General features: G+C 43.7%; 1 protein-coding gene across 1 annotated transcript in view; it reads left to right on the top strand.

The window, feature by feature from the left end:
• The window catches only part of DNAH10 (dynein axonemal heavy chain 10), a 238,147-nt gene extending 211,479 nt beyond the window's left edge, over positions 1-26,668 (top strand). Inside the window, exons 71-79 of the mRNA XM_075322704.1 lie at positions 344-553; positions 14,381-14,476; positions 17,021-17,192; positions 17,526-17,657; positions 19,546-19,757; positions 20,131-20,298; positions 20,434-20,614; positions 24,161-24,306; positions 26,385-26,668. Coding sequence (XP_075178819.1) covers positions 344-553; positions 14,381-14,476; positions 17,021-17,192; positions 17,526-17,657; positions 19,546-19,757; positions 20,131-20,298; positions 20,434-20,614; positions 24,161-24,306; positions 26,385-26,531 — 1,464 coding nt within the window. The 3' untranslated portion in view covers positions 26,532-26,668. The remainder of the gene's footprint in view (positions 1-343; positions 554-14,380; positions 14,477-17,020; positions 17,193-17,525; positions 17,658-19,545; positions 19,758-20,130; positions 20,299-20,433; positions 20,615-24,160; positions 24,307-26,384) is intronic.
• The last annotated feature ends 372 nt before the right edge of the window (positions 26,669-27,040 follow it).

The following is a 27,040-nucleotide window of genomic DNA, read 5'->3' as shown; positions in this document are numbered from 1 at the left end:
AGTATGTGTGACGGGGGTTACTAACTTTGTGCGACACGGGCAGCGATTTGCCCGTGACGCAAAAAGGACGGGGGCGGGTACGATCGATTGTGAAATCGCACAATCGGTCGTACCGTGTAAAGCAGCCTTCAGATTTGTGCAGAAAAAAAAATCTGCTTTCTAAAATATATCAAATATGTATATCAACCATATGAAAATATAGAACTAAAAAAATAAATAAGACGGAAAACAAGTTCCAGAATAATAAAATTGCAAAATTTAATCAGTTGAAAGCTACACTTGTTATATAAATATTTTAATTTAACAGATTATAGATTAAAGTATCTTCTCCATTTTATTACAGGTTGTTACAGAACCTCCAAATGGACTGAAGCTGAATATGAGGGCTACGTACTTTAAGATCTCTCATGAAGCTCTCGACGCCTGCCAGCATCCAGCATTTAAATCCCTGGTTTATGTGCTGGCGTTCTTTCATGCTGTGGTGCAGGAGAGGAGGAAATTTGGAAAGATTGGTTGGAATGTTCCTTATGACTTCAATGAATCTGATTTCCAGGTCTGATTTTACTAATACTATAATGGTCATGTCCAGCTTGCAACATTCAGAAGTTGTAAGAGAATAACTTTGTGACTTCATGAACTGCACTTAAAGGGGTTTTCCCACTAACAAAATTAATTTTAATCAATAGATCTTGGAATAATAATAATTTCCACAATTTGATGTGATTAAAAAAATGTTCTTCTGCTGAGATAATCTTATAGGAGGGGCTGCTAAGTCTTTGGCTTTACCCAGAAAGAAACGAGATAGGATGATGAAACTTTACATTTATTCCATGTACTCTCCACTGATGTCAACACACTTCTTACATCGGTATTCCAAGTTCTGTAAGCCTAGCAAAAAGAAGGATTTCAATTGTGCCTCAAACCAGGCATCCGTAGCAGTCATGGCATCAGAAATGGTGTGAAATTAGGTACCCTTTAGGTGTTTCTTCAGGTTTGGAAAAAGATCATAGTCATAGGGAGCTAGATTTGGTGAATAAGTTGGGTGGTCAACCAGCTGGAAGCCTAGCTCTGCCAGTTTTGCCGTGGTCACTTGTGCAGTGTGAGGGGAGGCATTGTCTTCCAGGAACAAGATTCCTTTGGACAGTTTGCCGCGCCTTTTGGCCTTCAGAGCTGCCTTCAGTTGGTCCAAAAGTTCAATGTAATTCCTTGCATTGATGGTGAAACCTGTTTGAAGGTAGTCCACTAGCAGCACGCCCTCCTTATCCCAGAACACAGACACCATCACCTTAGTGGCTGATTTTTGCACCCTGAACTTCTTTGGACAAGGAGAACCACTGTGCCTTCACTCTTTTGACTGCACCTTGTTTTCAAGTCATACAGATAAATCCAGGTCTCATCCATAGAGACCAGTCAATACAGGAAGTTCTTATCAGTTCAGAAACGCTGAGAAATGGACCGGGAAGTTTTCACTCGCATGCTTCTCTGATCTGTTGTCAAACATTTGGGGACCCACTTTGCAGATCACTTCCTCATGTCCAAATGTTCATGGATAATGACACAAACACGTTCAAGGGAAATCCTAATGATGTCTGCTATTGCTTTAGCTGAAATGGGTCTATTCTCCAGTATGAGGTTGTGCACAGGATCGACGATCTCCGGAACAACAACCACTCTCGGTCGTCCAGGACGTTCCTCATCATTGGTGCTGAAGTGGCCAGTTTTAAATTTGGCAACCCAGTTTGTAACTGTGGAATATGAAGGGGATTGATCCCCCATTGTCTGTGACATATCTCTATGAATATCCTTCACGGACTTTCCTTGCAGAAACAATCATTTTATCACTGCTCTGCTCTCAGTTGCTGTGAATATTGCATTAGACTCTGCCATGTTGTTTTCTTTATCGTTCCTTTGGGAGACCCAGACCATGGGTGTGTAGCTTCTGCCTCCGGAGGACACACAAAGTACTACACTTAAAAGTGTAGCTCCTCCCTCTGAGCTTATACACCCCCTGGTAGCCAGTCCTAGCCAGTTTATTGCTTTGTGTCAGGAGGCATACATCCACACATGCATTCTCATCTGATTTGTTTGACTTTTGGAAAGAGTTTGAAGAAAAGTGGGTCCATGTCTGGACTCCCGGCATGTCCCTTCTCACCCCACTGTGTCGGCGGTGTTGTTAAGGTTGATTTACAAGGCTGCAGCCTTACATGCCGCGCTCCTTCACCATCCCTTCTGGGCTCTGGCTTGAAGTGGGAGCCAGCACAGTCTCCATGCCTGGCAGGAGTCCGGTCTCCATCCACAGCCCCTTGAGGATTCTGTTGGACCGGAGCACTCATCCTCGGGGACATGGCCCTGCGTCTCAGCAGCTAAGTACCTGAGACGTTTATGTTGGGGGTCCCGGTTCTTTATTGTAAGGGGAGAGTATGCTGTATGTGATTGTTTTAACTTTTCCGGCGGGTTCTCTAGCTTTTGCCTGAGAACCGCGCCGATGGTGCCTGCTTGTCGGCCTCGCCGCTTAAATTTAGGCCCTGGCTTTGCCGGAGGCCTAGTTTCATTTTCCTGCCCTCGCATGTCACTCATGCAGAGGGACAGGTTCGGCTCCTCCCGGTGGCCGTTCTACACAGGGGAGGGACACTCCCCACTGCTGGGGCGTCCCTCCTTCCCTGCAGGTCTCTATAGCCCTCCAGTTCCCACTCTTTTATAGGAACGCTCTCTTCTCAGGCAGAGTTCACTCTGCTCTGGGACATCCTGCATTCTGCATCTCTGCTGAGGTGCTGCGACTGGGGGACCGGGCTTCGGGATCTGGAGGGCACACAACACCGCGCTCAGCGGTCTGGTAAGCCACAGCCGGCCTCCGGTTGTGGACATCTGTATATTCTCCCTGGGGTTCATTCTCTGCAAAGCCCCCACTCCAGCAGCATGTCTCACACAAGGAGCAAGGCTCCAAAGCTTTATTCTGCATGCACTGCATGTAAGCTCCTGCTGCCTGAACCGAGCACCTATCCACATTGTGATGTCTGCTCTAACTTGGCGGTGCCACAGCCTGGAGTCTCACCCCCAGTGGTCTCTCAGGCTGCTGCTGCACCTGTGATTGAACCCCCGGCCTGGGTAGAGTCCTTTTCTAGGTCCATATCCCAGTCATTTGCTGAGTCCATGGGGCTTTTGTCCAGGACTTTGATGAATATGCATCAGCCCCCCTCACAGGGTGCCTCTAATACTCTTGACAGAGGACTCCTATCCTCTGACCTCCGTCCATCGGAGCTCACGGAGGATTAATCATCTGATCCCAGACCCCGTCCTTCTAAGAGAAGGCGCAGGGTTTCCTCCCCCTCCCCATCCCACGGCTCTGCCTCAAGAGCTGACTCTCAAGATGAGGAGGATGCCCTCACTGGGGGCTCGGAGGCTATGTATCCCATCGATTTCTCTGAGGATGACTCAGATCTTAGTGATTTGATTGCTTCTATTAATTCTGTGCTGGATCTCAATCCGCCAGTGTCAGAGGAGCAACTCTCTTTGGCAGAAAAACATCAGTTTACCTCGCCTAAGAGAGTGAAGAGTGTGTTCTTTAACCACTCCAGTTTTCAGACCGCTGTGACCAAACCCAGGGCCTGCCCTGACAAACGCTTTCCAAAGCGTGGTTCTGATGACCGGTTTCCATTTCCACCTGAGGTGGTCAAGGAGTGGTCTCACTCCCCAAAGGTAGACCCTCCGGTGTCTAGGCCATCAGCCCGGACCGTTGTGTCGGTGGCTGACGGCACCTCACTTAAGGATCCCACTGACCGTCAGATTGACCTTCTGGCCAAATCTGTGTATGAAGCTGCGGGGGCCGCGTTTTCCCCGACTTTTGCAGCAGTGTGGGCACTCAAAGCCATCTCTGCTTCTCTAGAGGAGATGCATTCCCTCACCAAGGAATCTATGTCTGAGATGGTTACCTTAACTGCTCAGGCTTCAGCTTTTTCATCCTATGCCATGTCTGCCATGCTAGAGGCTGCTCACCGCACTGCCGTGGCTTCAGCTAATTCTCTTGTTATCCGCAGGATTTTGTGGCTTCGAGAGTGGAAGGCAGATGCTTCTTCCAAGAAGTTTCTTGCTGGGCTCCCTTTTGCTGGTTCACGGCTGTTTGGTGAACAGCTGGATGAAATCATTAAAGAAGCTACTGGCGGGAAGAGTACTTCCATGCCACAAACCAAGACCAGGAAACCCGCCCAGGGTAGGAATCAATCGAGGTTTCGTTCCTTTCGTTCCTCCAACTGGTCATCCTCTAAGCCTTCCGCCTCGTCCGCTAACTCAGCCAAGGATCAGAAATCCGGCACACTGAGAGAAATGTATGAGAGAAGTCCAAAATGGTGCTCAAAAAATCATTTTTATTATTTTGTATTCTTATAGTATTCACCGTCCAACGTTTCAACCCGAAGGTTTTCTTCAAGGACTATGTCAAATTAGAGTAAACATTTTTCTGAATAGGTTTTCAGAGGAGCACCCAGGTGTATCAGGCAGATACGGAGATTCTCATGTCAGAATTACGCTGTTGCTTACAAGGTGTCAAGTCATCAAGCAAAGTGGTTGGATATGAAGAAGAAAAGGACCAAGTCCGTCTCCCTAACAGGCTGTGCAAATTGCATAAACCGTGAGCTGGCCAAAGGCTCTTGATAGTGAGGCCTGACGCTCCACCTGTGGTTTCCTCATTTTCCTAATTTGACATAGTCCTTGAAGAAAACCTTCGGGTTGAAACGTTGGACGGTGAATACTATAAGAATACAAAATAATAAAAATGATTTTTTGAGCACCATTTTGGACTTCTCTCATACATTTCTCTCAGTGTGCCGGAGTATATTTGCTATTGTATTGATTATTTTTTTCTCCAGAGCACCTATTGAAAATAGTGGTCGAGCCAGGTCCTTTTTGTACAAAAAGGATCAGAAATCCAACTGGCGCCCAAAAGCGCGTCCGCAGAAGACCGCAGGAGGTTCTGCCACTAAGGCAGCTTCCTCATGACTCTCGGCCCGCTCCAGCCACGTCCTTAGTCGGTGGCAGGCTCTCCCACTTTGGCGACGCTTGGTTAAAGCAAGTCTCCGATCAGTGGGTGAGAGACATCATATCTCACGGCTACAGGATAGAATTCTCTTCCAGCCCTCCAAACAGATTTTTTCTCTCAACTCCCCCCTGCTCCAAGGCCGCCGCCTTCTCGCAGGCCGTGGCGTCCTTGCAGGCAAACGGAGTGATTGTCCCAGTTCCCGCTCAGGAACGGTTCAGAGGTTTTTACTCAAATCTCTTCCTAGTTCCAAAAAAGGACGGTACCTTCCGGCCCATCCTGGATCTCAAGCTTCTCAACAAGCATGTCCGGGTGCGGCATTTTCGCATGGAGTCTCTGCGATCAGTCATTGCCTCTATGACCCAAGGGGAGTTCCTGGCGTCCATCGACATCAGAGATGCCTATCTACATGTGCCAATCGCAGTGTCACATCAGCGTTGGTTACGTTTTGCGATAGGAGAGGATCATTTCCAATTCGCGGCTCTCCCCTTCGGGTTAGCCACGGCCCCTCGGGTATTCACCAAGGTCATGGCGGCAGTGATTGCGGTCCTGCACCTCCAGGGGTTAGCAGTGCTTCCTTATCTGGACGACCTTCTGGTCAAGGGTACATCCAGCGCAGATGGTCAGCGGAGTGTTTCGCTCACTCTCGCCACCCTAGCCCAATTCGGGTGGATTGTCAATCTTCCCAAATCCACTCTGACTCCGACCCAGAGTCTCACGTACCTAGGGATGCAGTTCGAGACTTTGCCGGCACTTGTGAAGTTGCCCTTAGACAAACAGCTGTCACTCCGGTTGGCGGTGCGCTCTCTCCTGAGGCCCCACCGTTATACCCTCAGGCGTCTGATGCAGGTGCTGGGTCAAATGGTGGCCTCCATGGAGGCGGTTCCCTTTGCCCAGTTCCATCTGCGTCCTCTGCAGCTGGACATTCTCCGCTGTTGGGACAAGCGGCCTTCCTCCTTACAGAGGTTAGTGGCTCTGTCACCACGGACCAGGATCTCGCTTCAGTGGTGGCTTCGACCCCTCTCCCTGTCCCAAGGGCGCTCCTTCCTGACTCCGTCCTGGGTGATTCTCACCACGGATGCCAGTCTATCCGGCTGGGGAGCGGTATGTCTCCACCACAGAGCGCAGGGCACTTGGACTCCGTCCGAGTCAGCCCTTTCAATCAATGTGCTGGAAACCAGAGCTGTGCTTCTAGCTCTCCTAGCCTTTCACAACCTGTTGGCGGGCAGGCACATTCGAGTCCAGCCAGACAACGCGACAGCGGTTGCCTACATCAATCACCAAGGCGGGACACACAGCCGCCTGGCAATGTTGGAGGTCCAACGCATTCTTCAATGGGCGGAGGACTCCAAGTCCACCATATCCGCAGTCCACATCCTTGGCGTAGAAAACTGGGAGGCAGATTATCTCAGCCGTCAATCCGTGGACGGTGGCGAGTGGTCCCTGCACCCGGCAGTGTTTCAGTCAATCTGCCGCAAGTGGGGCACTCCGGACGTGGACCTAATGGCATCCCGTCACAACAACAAGGTTCTGGTTTACGTGGCTCGCTCCCACAATCCTCAGGTCTTCGCCGCGGACGCTCTGGTTCAAGACTGGTCCCAGTTTTGTCTGTCCTACGTGTTTCCCCCTCTAGCTCTCTTGCCCAGAGTCCTGCGCAAGATCCGAATGGAGGGCCGTCGAGTCATCCTCATTGCACCGGACTGTCCCAGGCGAGCTTGGTATCCGGACCTGCTCCAACTGTCCGTGGAGATGCCGTGGCATCTTCCGGACCGTCCAGACCTGCTCTCGCAAGGTCCGTTTTTCCGCCCGAATTCTGCGGCACTCAAATTGACGGCGTGGCTCTTGAGTCCTGGATTTTGACGGCTTCTGGTATTCCTCCTGAAGTCATCTCCACTATGACTCGGGCCCGTAAGTCTTCCTCCGTCAAGATCTATCACAGAACTTGGAAAATTTTCCTGTCCTGGTGTCGCTCTTCCGGCCATTCTCCTTGGCCATTCTCGTTGCCGACCCTTCTGTCTTTTTTACAGTCCGGTCTGCAGCTAGGACTGTCCCTCAACTCTCTCAAGGGACAAGTCTCAGCTCTATCAGTGCTGTTCCAGTGGCGTCTCGCCCGGCTGGCTCAGGTCCGCACCTTCATGCAAGGTGCGTCTCACATCATTCCGCCTTATCGGCGGCCCTTGGATCCCTGGGACCTTAACTTGGTCCTCACGGTATTGCAGAAACCCCCTTTCGAGCCCCTTAGGGAGGTTTCTTTGTATCGTCTTTCTCAAAAGGTGGCCTTTCTAGTTGCCATAACTTCTCTCAGGAGAGTCTCTGATTTGGCTGCACTCTCCTCGGAGTCACCTTTTTTGGTTTTTCACAAAAACAAGGTAGTTCTCCGTCCGACCCCGGACTTTCTTCCTAAGGTGGTCTCTCCCTTCCACCTTAACCAGGATATTTCCTTGCCTTCCTTCTGTCCGGCCCCTGTTCATTGCTTTGAGAAAGCGCTGCTACTTTAGATCTGGTGCGTGCTCTCCGGATCTATGTGTCTCGCACTGCTGCGCTTAGGCGGTGCACCTCTCTTTTTGTGCTAACCACAGGGCGGCGCAAGGGTCTCTCTGCTTCTAAGCCGACCTTGGCCCGTTGGATTAGATCGACCATTTCGGACGCCTACCAGAGTACTCAGGTGCCTCCCCCGCCGGGGAGCAAAGCACATTCGACCAGAGCTGTCGGTGCCTCTTGGGCTTTTAGGCACCAGGCTACGGCTCAACAAGTCTGTCAGGCTGCCACTTGGACTAGCCTGCATACCTTTTCGAAGCACTACCGAGTGCATGCTCATGCTTCGGCAGATGCGAGCTTGCAGACGCATCCTTCAGGCGGCTGTCGCCCACTTGTGAAGTTAGGCTCCGCCTACTTCTTAGTTTTTTCTGTTTATTCCCACCCAGGGACAACTTTGGAACGTCCCATGGTCTGGGTCTCCCAAAGGAACGATAAAGAAAAAGAGAATTTTGTTACTTACCGTAAATTCTTTTTCTTATAGTTCCGTATTGGGAGACCCAGCACCCTCCCTGTTGCCTGTTGGCAATTTTCTTGTTCCGTGTGTTATCACCGGCTGTTGTCATGGACAGAGTCTCCGGTTGTTCCGGTTCTTACTCGGTTCTACTTGTGGGTGGCTATTCTCCTTCAGCTTTTGCACTAAACTGGCTAGGACTGGCTACCAGGGGGTGTATAAGCTCAGAGGGAGGAGCTACACTTTTAAGTGTAGTACTTTGTGTGTCCACCGGAGGCAGAAGCTAAACACCCATGGTCTGGGTCTCCCAATACGGAACTATAAGAAAAAGAATTTACGGTAAGTAACAAAATTCTCTTTTTTCAGATTATATAGAACACTGTTGCCATAAGCAACAAACACAAAATTTTGAAAACATATATTAGACACACAAGGCTTTCATGTGACGTAATATTCGTTACCATAGAAACAAAAAAAAGATCACAAGCCAAAGTCTTATCAGCAGCCTCTCATATGTAATCACATTCACATATGTACACATTCTTATCAAAGACTTATCAACAGCCCCTCATATATGTGTCCCTGCTGTGTACTGTGTTATGGCCGTGTCTGACCATACAGGGACATGGTCTGATCATACCACATCTCCTCGACCAGGGAGGGAGTAAAACAGTATATAGACATTACAGTATGGCATCACAAATTATTCTTTCTTTGAGATAAAACAGTTTTAGAAACAGGAAGGGAAATGTTTTACCTCACATGATCCCATGCTATAATTTATTTATTCTCTTTTGCGTCCTCCCCTGCCCACGTGCCCTACGTGATGTCCCTGGTATGGACTGGAGACTACAGTCTACTTCAGGGGCACTTTTCTTTTCTGCATGTTTAGTACTTCTTTCAAGGGAGGAAATATTCAGAGAGCTTTTGGTGTCCCTGAAGACTTGCTAATTTAATTATTAGAGAAAAAATGTTGCCAGGTGTCCAGTGATATAGATTAGATAAATTAAAAATCCAATAACGCAAAGTGAGCTGTTATCAGTGGATCTTGATGATTTGTATGCCCAAGTGCATTTACCGTGGGGGGACGAACATTCCTCAGACAACCATTAACCCCTTCACGATCTTAGACGTACTCCGTACATCATGGTCAGATAAGACTTCCCAACCCATTACGTACGGGGTATGTCATGGTGATCACAGCGGCACAGGCGCAGTGCCCACACGATCACGACACGGGACTTGGCTTACCTGACAGCTGAGCCCCGGCTCTCACAGCCAGGGATAGTCTCTGGCTGTTTAACCCCCTAAATGGAACAATCGATATAATTTAAGGGTCTGGGAGAGGGATCATGCTCCCTCTCCCCTCCGATCGGTGCCGCCTCGAGGACCTGATCATTGCCATGGTGACCTGAGGTCGTCATGAAGACCTCCAGGTCACCAAGGTGCAGAAAGCCTCAGGGCTCATGCCAGGAGCATGATCACAAATGCTTCGGTCAATGCTGCACTGACAATAAAAGGTAATGTCTATATAGGGACTAAGTAAAAAAATAAAAACAAAAAATAAAAGAACAAAAATAATGAGAAAACAAATATTAAAATAAATATACATAGTTATGTAAAAAAAAAAATTAAGTGCAGTTTAAACTCCCATCTGGTCTGTGGTCCAGCGACCAGCGGTGTTCATCTTTTTACGCATCTTTCTAGGTGTGCACAAAAGTGCGGTCAACAACAGTTTTGTTCATCTTTGAAAAGATGGACACCGCTGAAAGAGGCTAAATGGAGTCCAGAGTAAGCCTGCTGCCTCATTATATCGAGTGATCCATGAATGGATGCAGGGGTTTCACCTGAATCACGTATTTCGAAGATGTAGATGGAAACCCTGCTGTAAGCGCTCAGCATAGAGCAAAGGATAAATGTAAACTGATTCAAAATTTTCTGTACTCAAATTGCCACCAACTAGCATTCAACTCAGCCCACAAAAACACAAAGTTCCCACTCAGGACCGTCATGTGTTAATGGAAATATAGGGGTCTTCCATGTTACTGGTTTCACAAATGCTGTGGAAAAATGCTATAGCTTCCCCCAAAAAAGAAAACCAGAAAAATTTGTGCTCCTAAATCCAAATGCCCCCCTCCCTTCTGAGCCCCACAATGTGCCTAAACCACAGTTAATGTCCACATGTTTGGCATTATTGTAGTAAGGAGAGCCAGCTTAATCTATGGTGAGTGTGTCTCCAGAAGCACTAGCTGGGCACAATGTATGGGCACTACAATGTATTGTGCACGACAAAGGCTTATTTGCACTTTTTAATTCTGCAACATTCATTGTGTTTGACTCTGTGGGTGTTTTCCATAGACTAAATTACTAAATAGTCACTACACCCATAGGTGAAGTCTCAGAGGGGTGTAATTTCCACTTGGTCACTTGAGGGGGATTTTACTGCTCTGGCACTTAGGGGCTCTGCAAATGGAGTCCACAAACTATTCTAGGAACATCTTTGCTTAAAATATCAAATTCCCTCTTGAGCCCTGTGGTGCGGCCAAACAGTAGAGTACAGTCACATGTGGGTATTGCCATGTTCTGGAGAAATTGTGTAACACATTATGGGGCTTTTTTGTAACCTTTTCCCCTTGTGAAAATTGGAAATCTGGGGTTAAATCAACATTTTAGTGCTAAAAATGTAATTATTTTTTCTTCACCACCCAATTGTATAACATTTTGTGACACATCTGTAGTGTCAATAGGCTCACTGCACCTGTGGATGAATTCATTGAGGGGTGAAGTTTGTAAAATGGGGTCACTTATGGGGTATTTCTGCAGTTCTGGCACCTTAGGGGCTCTGCCAGTGTGACATGGCACCCGCAAACCAATTCAATTAAATCTGAACTCAAATATGGCACTCCTTTCCTTCACTTTGTATTGTGCATCAAAAGTAGTTTTCGACCACTTATTCAGTATTGGCAAACTCAGGAGAAATTGCACAACAAATTGTATGATCCATTATCTCCTTTTACCCTTGTGAAAATGAACGACATCCCCCATTTCAGGATTGTCATTGTAAATAAGCACTTGCACCTTGTTTCCCCCATCTCATTGTAGATTGTAAGCTCTCACGAGCAGGGTTGTCTCTTTTTTTCCTTACGCTAATCATTGTATTTTCTATAACTGTTATTTATTTGTATAAGACCTCCTGAATTGTAAAGCGCTGCGGAATATGTTGGCGCTATAGAAATAAAGATTTTTTATTATTATTATTATTATTATTATAGGTGATCATCAAACATCTAGATAAATTCCTTGAGGAGTCTAGTTTCACAATGGGGGTCACTTCTGGGGAAGTTTCCACTGCTTAGGCACCTCGGGTTCTCTCCAAATGCAACATGGCATCCGCTAACGATTCCAGGCAATTTTGCGTTCAAACAGTGAAATGGTGCCCCTTCCCTTCCGTGCCCTGCTGTGCGCCCAAACAGTAGATTTCCACCCCACATGGGGTATGGGTGTACTTAGGAGAAATTGCACAAGAAATTGTATGGTGGATCTTGTTACCCTTGTGAAAATGCAAAATATGGGGCTACATTAACATTTTTGTGGGAAAAAAGTAAAATTTTCATTTTTTCATGACACATAACTTTAGTTCCTGTGAAGCACCTAAAGGGTTAATAAACTCTTGAATGTGGTTTTGAGTACTTTGAGGGGTGCAGTTTTTAAAATGGTGTCACTTTTGGGTATTTTCTGTCACCTAGGCCTCTCAAATCACTTCAAATGTAATGTGGTCCCTAAAAGAATGGTTTTGTAAATTTTGTTGGAAAAATGAGAAATTGCTGAAAAACGTTAAACCCTTCTAACTTCCTAACAAAAAAAAAATTATGTTGCAAAAATTACGCTGATGTAAAGTAGACAAGTGGGAAATGTTATTTATTTATTTTGTGTGATAGAACTCTTTGGTTTAAGAACATAAAATTTCAAAGTTTGAAAATTGTGAAATTTTCACAAATAAATGAAAAAATGATCATCCTAAATTTACCACTATCATGAAGTACAATATGTCACGAAAAAACAATTTCAGAATCATTGGGATTTGCCAAAGCGTTCCAGAGTTACAACTTCATAAAATGTGACACTGGTCAGAATTGAAAAAATTGGCCTGGTTAGGAAGGTGAAAACAGGCTGGGGGGGTGAAGGGGTTAATTACCTCATTGATAGCAGCTAAGTCACATAAGTGAATGTATTTTTAATCGTGGTGATTATACTTGTTACTGAAAAAATGAAGATGTATTGACATTTTTTTTAAATTTGCATATTATTAACATATCTATTGATACTGTAATTTCCAGAATTTCACCACTTCTTCTTGGTGTTGTATTTTGAATGCCGAGGAGGGTACATCCTGACACGGTTACATTTCTAGCAATGAAATCTGTAGGAGTGACCCATTCCTAAGTGTTTAGAAAACCAAAAACCAAGTATAGCGGACCTCATATTGATAGTGATATACATGAACCCCATGATATACATACAATAACTTGTGAAAAATAGGGGGTGTTTGTCATGTTAGAAGTAAAGCTACTGTACCACAATTGTGAAAAAAGTATACAAATTTTTATTATTGCAAAAATACAAGTATTAAGGTCACATGTGATAAACAGTTGATAATTTAACATACATGATTAAAAACCAAGTCTAAATGAGACAGAAAGAGGAAAGAGGTCCCATGGAGGGAGACAGACTGCCCCCTAGCCTAAGTAGGGGAGAGAGAAAAACATCTCTAGATCCAGGGGGACACATAGAAGTAAACCATAAGAGTTAAATGGCATGTATAGTGCATATCCCTTGGACTAGTGGAATCATGGAGTGCTTATACATTAAAGCAGTACCCACCTAGGTAAGGTATAGATCAGGGCCAGTATGAACAACATAAAAAACCACCAATGGTACGTAGGTATAATCTCAAACAACATATAAGATAATACAGTGGTGGTAAAGTGGCACCTGAAGGACCTACCCGTGGTATGTATGTGCTTCGACGGGAGACGGTCTCCCATCGAAGCACACGCAAAACACGTATCGAGACTGGGTGTGAAGCTGACAGATTCCCCCCTTGGGTGCTATACATACCACGGGTAGATCCTTCAGGTGCCACTTTACCACCACTGTATTATCTTATATGTTGTTTGAGATTATACCTACGTACCATTGGTGGTTTTTTATGTTGTTCATACTGGCCCTGATCTATACCTTACCTAGGTGGGTACTGCTTTAATGTATAAGCACTCCATGATTGCACTAGTCCAAGGGATATGCTCTATACATGCCATTTAACTCTTAGGGTTTACTTCTATGTGTCCCCCTGGATCTAGAGATGTTTTTCTCTCTCCCCTACTTAGGCTAGGGGGCAGTCTGTCTCCCTCTGTGGGACCTCTTTCCTCTTTCTGTCTCATTTAGACTTTGTTTTTAATCATGTATGTTAATTTATCAACTGTTTATCACATGTGACCTTAATACTTGTATTTTTGCAATAATAAAAATTTGTATACTTTTTTCACAATTGTGATATAGTAGCTTTACTTCTAACATGACAAACACCCCCTATTTTTCACAAGTTATTGTATTCCTAAGTGTTTGTAGACTCCGATGTCACAGACTTTATATGAACATCTATTGGTCGTCATTGGATCAAACTAATTGGAAAAACATGTTTCATAAAATATTCTAGTTTCTTGGTTTGTGAAGCCAGCGTAAAAGGGGTGATTCACCCATATTTTTTATTGTCTAGTTCGATATTACATTGAGAAACAATGTTTCTCTCAAATACCTTGTGTTGGCAATAGTGCCTGTGAGAGGCGCTATTGCAGACCGCTGTTCCCCGCTCCGGTGACGTCACGTCAAATTCTGCACACGTCACATCCCTGTGGCCGGCTGCAGTCTTCCTGACTCACTGAGCTGTGAGCGGTGTTTAACTGCTCATCACAGCCCATCTGCTCCCTCCTCCCTCACAGCAGAACGCTGCAAGCAGGAGACGTGCTATGCTGTGACAAGCGGTGAAACACCGCCCACAGCTCAGTGAGTCAGGAAGACTGCAGCTGGCTGGAGAGATGTGACGTGTGCGGAACTTGTTGTAACGTTACCGGAGCGGGGAACAGCGGTCTGCAATTGCGCCTCTCACAGGCACTATTGCCAACACAAGGTATTTGAGAGAAACATTGTTTCTCAATATAATATCAAACTAGAAAATAAAAAATATGGATGAACCACCCTTTTAACTTTTATGTCTTCAGAATCTTACAGTTCGGTGAATGTGTGGTTTTGATCACTTGCTTAGTGATAGATTATAACAGTGTACCCTGTGTTCTTTTCTTCAGGTGTGCATGGAAATACTGAACACGTACCTGACGAAGGCATACACACAGCATGATACTAGGATACCCTGGGGCAGCCTGAAGTATCTCATTGGAGAGGTCAGTTTGTCTGCACTGCAGCTATTTTCTTATTCTGATTGATCTCGTAAACTCCCCGAAGACTTATTCATGCAGCTTCCTGGAAATCCCCTGGAATTAGACATGATTGCTGTATTCCTAGCATGCTAGTCAGCAGCATCCTCCAAATCCATAATTGTGTTGGCTCTGGAGACATATTGAAATAAGTCTAGATGATAACATCAAGGAGACTTGAGATCAGTTTAGTGTAAAAGTGTTTATCCTCTCGGCAATGTGTACAGCCTAATAATCCTATATAACTGTAAATTCAACAGTTTAAGAGACAGACATACCGTATTTTATGGTTGTTAACCCTTAACACCTGGGCAATTTCTCATTTTTACGCCTTAGACTTTTCCGTCCCTTCTTCCAAGAGGCACACTTTCTTATTTTTCTGTTGACATTAGGGCTTGTTTTTTGAGGGACTGGTTGTAGTTTTGAATCACACCATTTAGTTTACCATATATTGGATAAAAAATTAAAAACCGAAAACAAAAAAAAAATGCAATTCTGCCACAGTTTTTGGGGTTTGGATCACAGGGAAAAATGACATGGAGGCATGATTCTCTAGGTCAATATGACCTTTACAACAATACCAAACTTCCATAGATTTCCATTTTTAATTTAAATAGTTGAAAAACTTTTTTTTAAAAGTCTAAGAAAAAATGTGGTTTCTGTCATCACTTTTGGAGACCTACGACATATTTTTATTTTTCTTATTTTTTTTATTTAGATACAATGTTTTGATTGCTTCTTATTGTGTTTTTTACTTGTTTTTTACAGTGTTTAGTGTATGAATTAATGTTATAATTTGAAAGTCAGTAGTGATAGCAGATATGTTTATTTTTTTATCTTTTACATTTTTATTTTTTATTTGGGAAAAGGGGAGTTATTTGAATTTTTATATATTTTTGTTTCATTTTATTTTATTTTTTTACTCTTATTTTTTTAGTTCCTTGAGGAGACTTGAACCTGTAATTGACCAATAGGTTATACTACAGTAAATACTGCAATACAAAAATATTTCAGTATATAGTAAAAATCTTGGTTTCCTTTGAAGCTCATCTCATTGCTGAGCTCCAAAGGAGTACTAAAATAGAGGCCTGCCATAACCCATTGGTGCCCCCAAGATTGACAATGGCATTTAAATGGTTAGTAGCTTTCGCGGAGCTTAGCTCTGTTTGTGGCTGTTAGACACAGATGCTGGCTTCTCAATTTAGCTGCCAACTGCCGCATGTGGAGCGTATTTACCTCCTGAGCCTGTTCCATGTCCACACATTCCATCCCACTCCATGACGGATATATCCATCATTGGGCAATAAAAGGTAAATGTGGATGTAAATGTGGATCTTCCCATAATAGTCACTTTAAAAAGAATTTGTCACCAGGTTTTTGTCACCTGATGTGAAAGCAGCATAATGTAAACATAAAGATCCTTATTCTAGCAATGGGTCACTTATTAGGCTGCTTGCTGTACTTTTAATAACATCACTGTTTTATCGTCAGTAGATTATAAGTAGAGGATCAGTAAACATGTTGCCAGGTAGTCCTCTATAGTCATGATGATTTCTGCATAACCCCAAACCATCCACTGATTGACAGCTCAGTAAGTGACACATCACTGGAATCAGGATCTCTGTCTGTACATTATGGTGCTCTCACATGAGATCACAAAACCTGATGACAGCTTCCCTTTAGCGGTACTCATATTGATGTGTTCACTAAAGGTGGCTTCACACGCTACGACATCGCTAAAGTGATCTCGTTGGGGTCATGGATTTTGTAACACACATCCGGCCGCATTAGCGATGTCGTTGCGTGTGACACCTATTAGCGACTTTGAATCGTTGCAAAAACGTTCAAAATCGCTAATCAGTGACATGCCCCCCTAATCTCTATTATCGTTGCTGCTGCAGTAGCGATGTAGTTCGTCGTTCCTGCGGCAGTACACATCGCTACTTGTCACACCGCAGGAACGAGGAACCTCACCTTACCTGCGTCCCGCCCGCAATGAGGAAGGAAGCAGGTGGGCGGGATGTTACGTCCCGCTCATCTCCGCCCCTCCGCTTCTATTTTGCGGCCGCTTATTGAAGTCGCTGTGACGCCGAACGAACCGTCCCCTTAGAAAGGAGGCGGTTCGCCGGTCACAGCGACGTCACTAAGCAGGTAAGTAGTGTGACGGTTCTGAGCGATGTTGTGCGCCACGAGCAGCGATTTGCCCGTGTCGCACAACTGATGGGGGCGGGTACGCACACTAGCGATATCGGTAACGATAACGCAGCGTGTAAAGCGGCCTTAATACTCCATTGTTTGAGGTAATGGTGGTCTATGTGTAGAAACATAATCAAATAGTCTAGGAGAATCAGTAGCAAGCTAGTGCCTTAAACTAAATTTTTGAATAAAATGGGCAGGGGATTTCCATCTGATTTTCCACATATATTGGCAGTGACAGCAGTTACTTGGATCAGCTTCTGAATTGTAAGCTATTCACATGATTACGTCACTAGTTATTGTGTATTTCTGTAGGTCATGTATGGGGGAAGGGCCATTGACAGCTTTGACCGTCGGATTCTCACCACCTACATGGATGAATATTTAGGCGACTTTATATTTGACACTTTCCAATTGTTCCATTTCTACAAAAATGATGACGTTGATTACAAAATTCCAAGCGGAGACAAAAAAGATGACTTTGTCGGTAAGATCGGTGTTTTTAAGATTAATAAAGTATTTGTGATAAAAATAAGGGGAGGAACCGGAGCGTATTCGCTAGTGACATGATATCAGCCTGATGGTGGCTCAGAACTTTAGTGTGGACTTTGTTTCATATGAATCCATTTTATTTCATGCTCTCCTCATTGGAAACAATCACATATCCTGTAGAACACAAAAAATGTATTGCCATTACTTCACTATTTGAATTGTGGAATATAAGAAACTGAAAAATGTAAAAATGTTGGATTTATTATATTATCAAACCTTACTTCATTTTTATTCTGAAACTGCTTTGTATATTCATTTTGATTAACAGAGGAAATGGAATCGCTTCCCCTTGCAAATACCCCAGAAGTGTTTGGTCTGCATCCAAATGCTGAAATTGGATACTACACGCAGGCAGCTCGCGATATGTGGTCTCACCTCCTGGAACTGCAGCCACAGACCGGTACGAGAATTGGCGTCTCCAAGTTATAATTGGGTTTTCTGCTCTTTAACCCCTTCAGCCCCGGGGCACTTTCCGTTTTTGCGTTTTTGTTTTTTGCTCCCCTTCTTCCGAGAGCCGTAACTTTTTTATTTTTCTGTCAATCTTGCCATATGAGGGCTTGTTTTTTGCGGGACAAGTTATACTTTTAAATGAAACCATAAGTTTTACCATATGGTGTACTGGAAAGCAGCAAAAAAATTCCAAGTGTGGAAAAATTGCAAAAAAAGTGTGATGGCACAATAGTTTTTGGGATGTTTTATTCACGGTGTTCACTATATGGTAAAACTGATGTGTGGGTATGATACCTGAGGTCGGTGCGAGTTTGTAGACACCAAACATGTATAGGTTTACTTGTATCTAAGGGGTTAAAAAAAATTCACAAGTTTGTCCAATAAAAGTGGCGCACGTTTTGCGCCATTTTCCGAAACACGTAGCGTTTTTATTTTTTGGGATCTGTGGCTCAGTGACGGCTTATTTTTTGCGTCTCGAGCTGATGTTTCTAATGGTAGCATTTTTGCGCAGATGCTACGTTTTGATCGCCTGTTATTGCATTTTGCGTAAAACTTGCGGCGACCAAAAAACGTAATTTTGGCGTTTGGAATTTTATTGCCACTACGCCGTTTACCAATCCGATTAATTGATTTTATATTTTGATAGATCGGGCATTTCTGAACGCGGCGATACCAAATATGTGTATATTTATTTATTTTTTAACCCTTTAATTTTCAATGGGGGGAAAGGGGGGTGATTTGAACTTTTAGGTTTTTTTATTTTTTTTTAATTTTTTAAAACTTTTTTTTTACTTTTTTTATTTTATTTTACTAGTCCCCCTAGGGGGCTATAGCGATCAGCAATCCGATTGCTGATCGCTATCTGCTGATCACAGCTATTCCGCTGTAAACAGCAGAAATAGTCACTTTCTTTCTTCCTCTGCTCCGTGCCGAGGAAGAATGAAAGTGAAACTTCGTAGCACCAGGCGTCATCACATGACCCTGTGCTACGATGGCAACCACCGAACGTCACGTGATCACTCACGTGACGTCCGGAGGGGGCGGAGGTAAGAAAAAAAGATGGCCGCGCGCATATAGATCTCGCTGCCAGACTTTGGCAGCGAGATCTAAGGGGTTAATGTTCCGGGTGGAATGCGATTCCACTCGGAACATGTAGGCACACATGTCAGCTGTTGAAAACAGCTGATATGTGTGCCGATCCACGCCGCCTGCCCGCGGCAGGGGGCGGGGATTACCGGGACACGATCCATGACGGAAAGATCCGTCCATGGTCGTGAAGGGGTTAAAGGGGCTGTCTGGTTACAACGTATTGATGACCTGTCATTTGGATGGATCATCAATATAAGTCCTATTCAGTTTCACAAGCACTGTTCTGTAGTACTTGGCAGCAGCTGCTACACGTTGAATGGAGCTAAGCTTTACAGCTTCATTGAAAGTGGTTACATCTGACACCCGCAAGAAGATATAACATATCAGACCCCCAATGATCTCATATTGATGTATAGGTCATCATTTTACTGTGACTAGACAACCCATTTAATGCCATATATTAAGCATTGTTGAGGCGTGTTGCAATTTCCTTTGTAATACAAAATTTCAAGGGCAATTCCTGCCTTGGACTCACATTTTCGTTCACAATTAGAGACTAAAATAGACTGTTTAGGTTCCAAAATAGGGAATTATATGAAGCCACTGATTATAACTCATTGGCACATACTGTTTAAGATCCCCACAGTCTGCATGACATTAGCCAACTGGGTACAAAACTTCACAGGTGGAGCTCATCTGACCAACCTTACCTTTGCTAGATGTAAATCCTATTTTTAATATTTCTACAGGTGAATCGGGCAAAGGTATAAGCCGGGATGAGTACATTGGGCAGGTGGCAAAGGACATTGAGAACAAGCTTCCTCAAGTATTTGATCTGGATCAGATTAGGAAAAATTTTGGGCTAGAAATATCACCAACCACAGTGGTGTTACTGCAGGAGCTGGAGAGGTTTAACAAGCTGATTGTACGTATGTCCCGGTCTCTGGCTGAACTTCAGAGGGTGAGTACAATGACAATATTCCAAACCATTACTCTTTTGTTTTTTATTATTACCTTTTTACTGTATTCTGCAACAACTTTTACACCAATCATTAACATTTCACTCTTCATCTCAGATAAACTCTTAACACTAGAAGTCCCAGGAATTTCGAGCTCCCTGGGTTCCAATGGTAGAAATGTTAAATGACCCCTCTCTGGGACTTCTAGTGTTAATAGGGTAATCGTTTTTAAAAATAGAAATAATGGATCATAAATATTGGGGTTCACAAACAATTCATCTATCATTTCTTTCTGTGTATAAAAGAAGAAACATAACCTGTGCATGATGAGACGTTGGTCTCCAGTTAGGTCCTTTAATTCTTCTATGCCTACAGGCTTTGGCTGGTGAAGTTGGAATGAGCAATGAATTAGATGAGGTGGCCCGAGCACTATTTAATGGACAGATTCCAAGCATATGGAGAAAACTGGCACCTGATACCCTAAAGTCTTTGGGAAACTGGATGATTCACTTCAGGACACGTTATAATCAGTACACATCATGGGTAAGGGAAAGGTTCCTGAAAATCGACTTTTGTGTGATTCGTACCAGCTGCAATGACCATCTACATACAGTATGTATAGTGTCTGCTTTGCACATATAGATAACATAATAACTGATATTACCTATATTATTGCAGGTGAATGAGGGTGAGCCAAATGTCATGTGGCTGTCCGGGTTGCATATTCCAGAGTCCTACTTGACCGCCCTTGTTCAAGCCACTTGCAGAAAGAATGGATGGCCACTTGACCGCTCTACATTGTACACTCAGGTTACAAAGTACCGTACAGCTGAAGAGGTCACTGAGAGACCTGGACAAGGTAAGAATTACCAAAGAAAACCTTTTCAGTAGCGCTGTATACAGATTCAAGATTATTTTTAAATTTGATTCAAATTACACAGTTAGTATGATTTGAAATAAGACACGTGTCCTTCAAGTCCAAAAAAATGGAAAATGTTAAAGGGAATATGATACATCCATAATACATGACCCAGTCTGCCTGAAAAGCTTGTTTTTTCCCTCCTGATCACAATTGTTAATCAAAGGACTCAACCTTCAGAAGAAGAATGTTATACATCTACATAGAGTATATTACAAAAGTGAGTACACCCCCTCACATTTTTGTTAATATTTCATTATATCTTTTCATTGGACAATACTGAATATATGACACTTGGATACAATGTAAAGAACTCAGTGTACAGATTGTATAATAGTGTAAATTGAGAGTGCCCTCTAAATAACTCAACACACAGCCATTAATGTCTACACCGCCGTTAACAAAAGTGAGTACACCCCAAAGTGAAAATGGACAAACTGTGCCCAATTAGCCATTTTCCCTCCACAATGTCATGTGAATCATTAGTGTTACATGGTTTCAGGTGTGAATGGGGACCAGGTGTGTTGAATTTGGTTATATAGCTCACATACTGCTCACTGTAAGTTCAACATGGCACCTCATGGCAAAGAATTCTCTGAGGATCTGAAAAAAGAATTATTGCTCTACATAAAGATGGCCTAGGCTATAAAGGCCCCGTCACACACAGAGATAAATCTTTGGCAGATCTGTGGTTGCAGTGAAATCATGGACATATTGTTCCATTTGTACATGGCCAGAAACCTGACACTGATTGTCCACAATTTCACTGCAACCACAGATCTACCACAGATCTACCACAGATCTACCACAGATCTACCACAGATCTACCACAGATCTACCACAGATCTACCACAGATTTATCTCGGTGTGTGACAGGGCTTTAAGAAGATTGCCATCAACCTGAAACTGAGCTGCATACCATACAGCAGTTTAACAAGATACGTTCCACTCAGAACAGGCCTCGCCATGGTCGACCAAAGAAGTTGAGTGCACGTGCTCAGCATTATATCCAAAGTTTGTCTTTTCAAAGTAGATGCGTGAGTGCTGCCAGCATTGCAGCAGACGTTAAAGGGGTGGGGGTCAGCCTGTTAGTGCTCAGACCATACACCACACATGGTATCAAATTGGTCTGCATGGCTGTCATCCTAGAAGGAAGCCCCTTCTAAAGATGATGCACAAGAAAGGCCACAAACAGTTTGCTGAAGACAAGCAGATGAAGGATATGAATTACTGGAACTCTGTCCTGTGGTCTAATGAGACCATGATTAACCGTTTTTGGTTCAGATGGTGTCAACCGTGTGTGGTGGGAACCAGGTGAGGACTACAAAGACAAGTGTATTTTGCCTACAGTAAAGCATGGTGGTGGGAGTGTCATGGTTGGGGCTGCATGAGTGCTGTTGGCTGTGGGGACCTACAGTTCATTGAGGGAACCATGAATGCCAACATGTACTGTGACATCCTGAAGCAGAGCATGATCCCCTCCCTTTAGAAACTAGGCCACAGCGCAGTATTCTAACATAATGCACTCAAAAACACCTCCAAAAAACTGAGGGTAAAAGCTCAGGACTGGCCAAGCATGTCTGTGAGGCATCCTCACATGGAAGATGGAGGAGTGCAAGGTCTCTAACATCCACCACCTCCGTGATGTTGTCATGGGGGATAGAAGAGGATTCCAGTGGCTCCATTGAAGCTGTAGTGAACTTTATGCTCAAGAAAGTTAAGGTTGTGCGTGAAAATATTGGTAGCCACAAAAAATGTTTACAATTTGGCCATTTTTACTTAGGGGTGTACTCACTTTTATTGCTAGTGGTGAATTCCAAGTTATTTAGAGGTCAAATTTACACTGTTATACAAGCTGTATACTGATTACTTTACATTGTATCTTCAGTGTTGTCTCATGAAAAGATATAATAAAATATTTATTAAAATGTTTTCACTTTTGTGAAATTCAGTATTTGAATTTTCAGTCATTCACACTTGCATTTTTAAATCTCGCAAGGATGATTATTTTTGCAATTACTTGATTTATAAGTGTCCATGAAGCTTGGACTAGATACCATCAGTCCTGCTGCATACTGCAAGCTACTGTTTTAATTCCATGTGTTATAGCTGTTGTCAGAACAAATATGATAAGAATGTGTACATATGTGAATGTGATTACATATGAGGGGCTGCTGATAAGTCTTTGGCTTGTGATCTTTTTTTGTTTTTATGGTAACGAATGTTACATCACATGAAAGCCTTATGTGTCTAATATATGTTTTCAAAATTTTGTGTTTGGTGCTTATGGCAACACTTCTACGCACGCGGGAAAACAAAATGGCGTCTAATGCGATATTCACAGCAACTGAGAGCAGAGGAGTGATAACATTTTTGTTTCTGCAAGGAAAGTCCGCGAAGGATATTCATGGTGATATGTCGCAGACATTGGGGGATCAATGCCCTTCATATTCCACAGTTAACAATTGGGTGCCAAATTTAAAACGGGCCACTTCAGCACCAATGATGAGGAACGTCCTGGACAACCGAGAGTGGTTGTTGTTCCGGAGATCGTTGATGCTGGGCATAACCTCATACTGGAGAATCCACGAATTTCAGCTAAAGCAATAGCAGACATCATGGGGATTTCCTGTGAATGTGTTTGTGTCATTATCCATGAACATTTGGACATGAGGAAGCGATCTGCAAAGTGGGTCCCCAAATGTTTGACAACAGATCAGAGAAGCATGCGAGTGAAAACTTCCCGGTCCATTTGTCAACGTTTCTGGACTGATGAGAACTTCCTGGATCAACTGGTCTCTATGGATGAGACCTGGATTTATTTTTATGAACCTGAAAAGAAGGAGCAGTCAAAAGATTAGAGGCACAGTGATTTTCCTCATCCAAAGACGTTCAGGGTGCAAAAATCAGCCACTAAGATGTTATGGCGTCTGTGTTCTGGGATAAAGAGGGCGTGCTGCTAGTGGATCAATGCAAGGTATTACATTGAACTTTTGGACCAATTGAAGGCAGCTCTGAAGGCCAAAAGGCGCAGCAAGCTCTCCAAGGGAATCTTGTTCCTGCAAGACAACGCCTCCGCTCACACTGCACAAGTGACCACGGCAAAACTGGCAGAGCTGGGCTTTCAGCTGGTTGACCACCCACCTTATTCACCAGATCTAGCTCGCTCTGACTATCATCTGTTTCCAAACCTGAAGAAACACCTCAAGGGTACCAAATTTCACTCCATTTCTGATGCCATGGCTGCTACGGATGCCTGGTTTGTGGCACAACCGAAATCCTTTATGCTAGGCTTACAGAACTTAGAATACCGATGTAACAAGTGTATTGACATCAGTGGAGAGTATGTGGAATAAATGTAAGGTTTCATCATCCTATCTTGTTTCTTTCTGGGTAAAGCCAAAGACTTATCAGCAGCCCCTCGTGTATCTATGTATGTAATCAGATATTTTACATATCAGTCTTGTATTTTTGTACTTTGTGCAGGATGCTTTATTTCTGGCTTGTACCTGGAAGGTGCTGACTGGGACATTGAGAAATCCTGTTTAATTAAAAGCAAACCCAAAGTCCTTGTTGTGGAGTTGCCTGTACTAAAGGTTATCCCTATTGAAGCTCATCGTCTTAAGCTACAGGTACATCGCCATACAGTAGCTCGCTTTATACTATCAGTCTTCGTATTTTTCAATATAGAAGTAAACATTTTGAATTAGACCTTTTCTGTCACAGTAGAAGGGCCCCAGACATAATCAGAATCACGTAAGAATACACTCATGCACAGAAATTCAAAGACATATAAAAAGTGAAACATTCATATAGATGCATCGAAACAAACTTATAAGTGATCTTAAAATACAGACACATGAACAGTAAACTTACATAACATGGCATTACAGGATCAATTTATGACTGATAGTTTGGGAACATAACTAATGGATAAGTATGTTTCTTATTAGTTCTATAGGAGCGGTGAATGATACTTGCCTATGTTGTCTGCGTCCTGGTAGGCATCTGCCAATGCATCAGTAATACTTCTCTTCTTTTGATGTGGAAGTATGTGGTGCTGGAGAGACCCTATAAAGAGACAAAATGTTGGGGTTCTGATCCAGAGTTCAGTCTAAGGGCACGTTCACATGAGCAAGGGTGCTATCCAATGTATTATTTGATAACTGTCCGGCCAATGTTAGGCTATGGGGCAGTGACAAAGAGTGCTTTTTTGGCATAAGAAAAAATTTACAGCATTCTCCAATTGGCAGTTTATATTGGATGGCTCTCACCCATTCAAGTCTATGAATACATGCAAAACATCAGACTGCACTCGGATGCCTGCAGTCTGAATACATGGACACAGGCGATGGAGAAGATGGATTCCTCTTGCAGATTGTAACAAAGCAATTGTCACCGTCACCGATGAAGCCTCAGTTTGATAGTTGTGTCTGATACATGTTGAACAAGAATATCAGCCAAGATCAATGAAAACATGTGGCTACATCGATGAAATAGTTGTTCACCAGAAGAGGATTTCTTCAACCACCAACTAACTTTTTATCAAATGTGTATGACACTGAAAAGGCTATTTTATCTATACCAAGGGAGGTTTTTCCATTCTTCTGCCTTTACTATTGAAGATTTTCTACAGTTTTCTGATTCCAGAGCCCTATTGCAAATTCTAATTGTGCCACCCGTAAGTCAGCATAGCGGTATGAAATAAAACAGCTCTCTAGTAATTACCAAGGTTTTGTTCGCTTCTTCTGACTCAAGAATGAATATTTGTCACAAGTGCCAAGCATCAAGACTCGGCTTTATGAGTGGCTAGTGTAAAGCTACCACTAGGGGGCACTGGAACTCAGGTAGAAGAACTCCTGAGTGCAGTAAGAAAGAGGCTCACTAGAGGTTGCTAACACAAGCGCAAGGAAAGTCAATCAGCCAAGGTCTATGCCAAGATGTCACGTCTGTACCGAGGGGTAAGCAAGCCAAAGTCAAAGAAAACAAACGAGGTCGGAGGCCGGGAGAACAAGTAAGCACAGGGGAGGGAGCGGAGGTCGGGAGACAGAACGGGACTAGGGTCAGGAGGACAGGGATGATAAACTGGGCTGGAGGGACGGAGGTTAGAGAGAACAAGTTCACACAGAGGAGGGAGTGGAGGTGAGGAAACGGAACAGGACTGGAGTCAGGAGGCCAGGGAGGTTAGGCCAGGCAGCAGGGACGGAGGTCAGGGAGAACGGTACTGGGTAGCGGGACTCGATGAGAGCACACTCACAGCAACCAGTTGCAACCAGAGCAGGAACTATTACTGCCGGTAACGACACAAGATATGGCGGCATGACCTCCGGAACAAGGCATGACCAAACAGGCTCCCTCCCTCGGACCTAACCTTGGAGACAACATACATGCACTTGCTCTGCAGAGTCAAATCCATGCTAAACTAATGAAAACTAGTTACTGAATCTGCTGCCTTTACTAAACATTCTTAGAAAGATGCAGCTGGATAGATTCATGGCTCCTTACCACTGTCCCTATAGAGGCAATATGAGCAGTAGTGTTTTATATTAAATAAAAAATATATATTAGAAATTGTGACCATATGAGCTTGCTCTGGTAAGGGTAACAAAGAACTACAGAGACTGTTGTATTACTAGATATTATTTCTTCTTCCTACCGTACAATGTAACACATTGCTACTCTTGCCCATCATGATTATTTTGTTTTTCAGAATACGTTCCGGACCCCAGTTTACACTACGTCGATGAGGAGGAATGCTATGGGAGTTGGTCTGGTGTTCGAGGCAGATCTCTTCACCACTAAGCACATCTCGCACTGGGTGCTGCAGGGCGTCTGCCTTACCCTGAACTCAGATTAGATTAGCTTTTGAAAAAAACCCATTACAGAGAATATATTTTTCCTGATAAATGTGTGTGCATTTATATCTGTGGAGAGACAATTTAATAAATAATGGACTGTAAATGTATTTGGTATTGTAGTGGATGTTTACATTTTAGAGGCTATCCAGAACTTTGGGGGGTTTTTTTTGCTATTTTTAACGATGTGCCTGTTCAGAACTTTGATGATCTTTTCCATCTCACAACAGTAACGTACAACTCAAGCCGTCAATTCTCTTGGTTCCTTTGAATTCATGTTGACAGAGTAAAGTGGAAGAGAAAGAGCTGCTCTATCATTGGAGTGTCACTGCTGACGTCTTGCCAATTGACAGCCGTTCCCCACAAATTAGACAGCAGGGAAACTGGCTGTCAATCAGCAAGACATCAGCAGTGATGCCTTGATGACAGATCAGAGCAGAAGACAAGGAACTGCTATAATAATGTGAGGTAAACGAAAACTGGAAAATCGCCCGCAGGAGTCATCCGTTAC

This window comes from Anomaloglossus baeobatrachus, chromosome 1, assembly GCF_048569485.1.
Source record: "Anomaloglossus baeobatrachus isolate aAnoBae1 chromosome 1, aAnoBae1.hap1, whole genome shotgun sequence".
NCBI lineage: Eukaryota > Metazoa > Chordata > Amphibia > Anura > Aromobatidae > Anomaloglossus > Anomaloglossus baeobatrachus.
The sequence above is the reverse complement of the archived record's forward strand: the minus strand, read 5'-3'. Positions and strand labels throughout refer to the sequence as shown.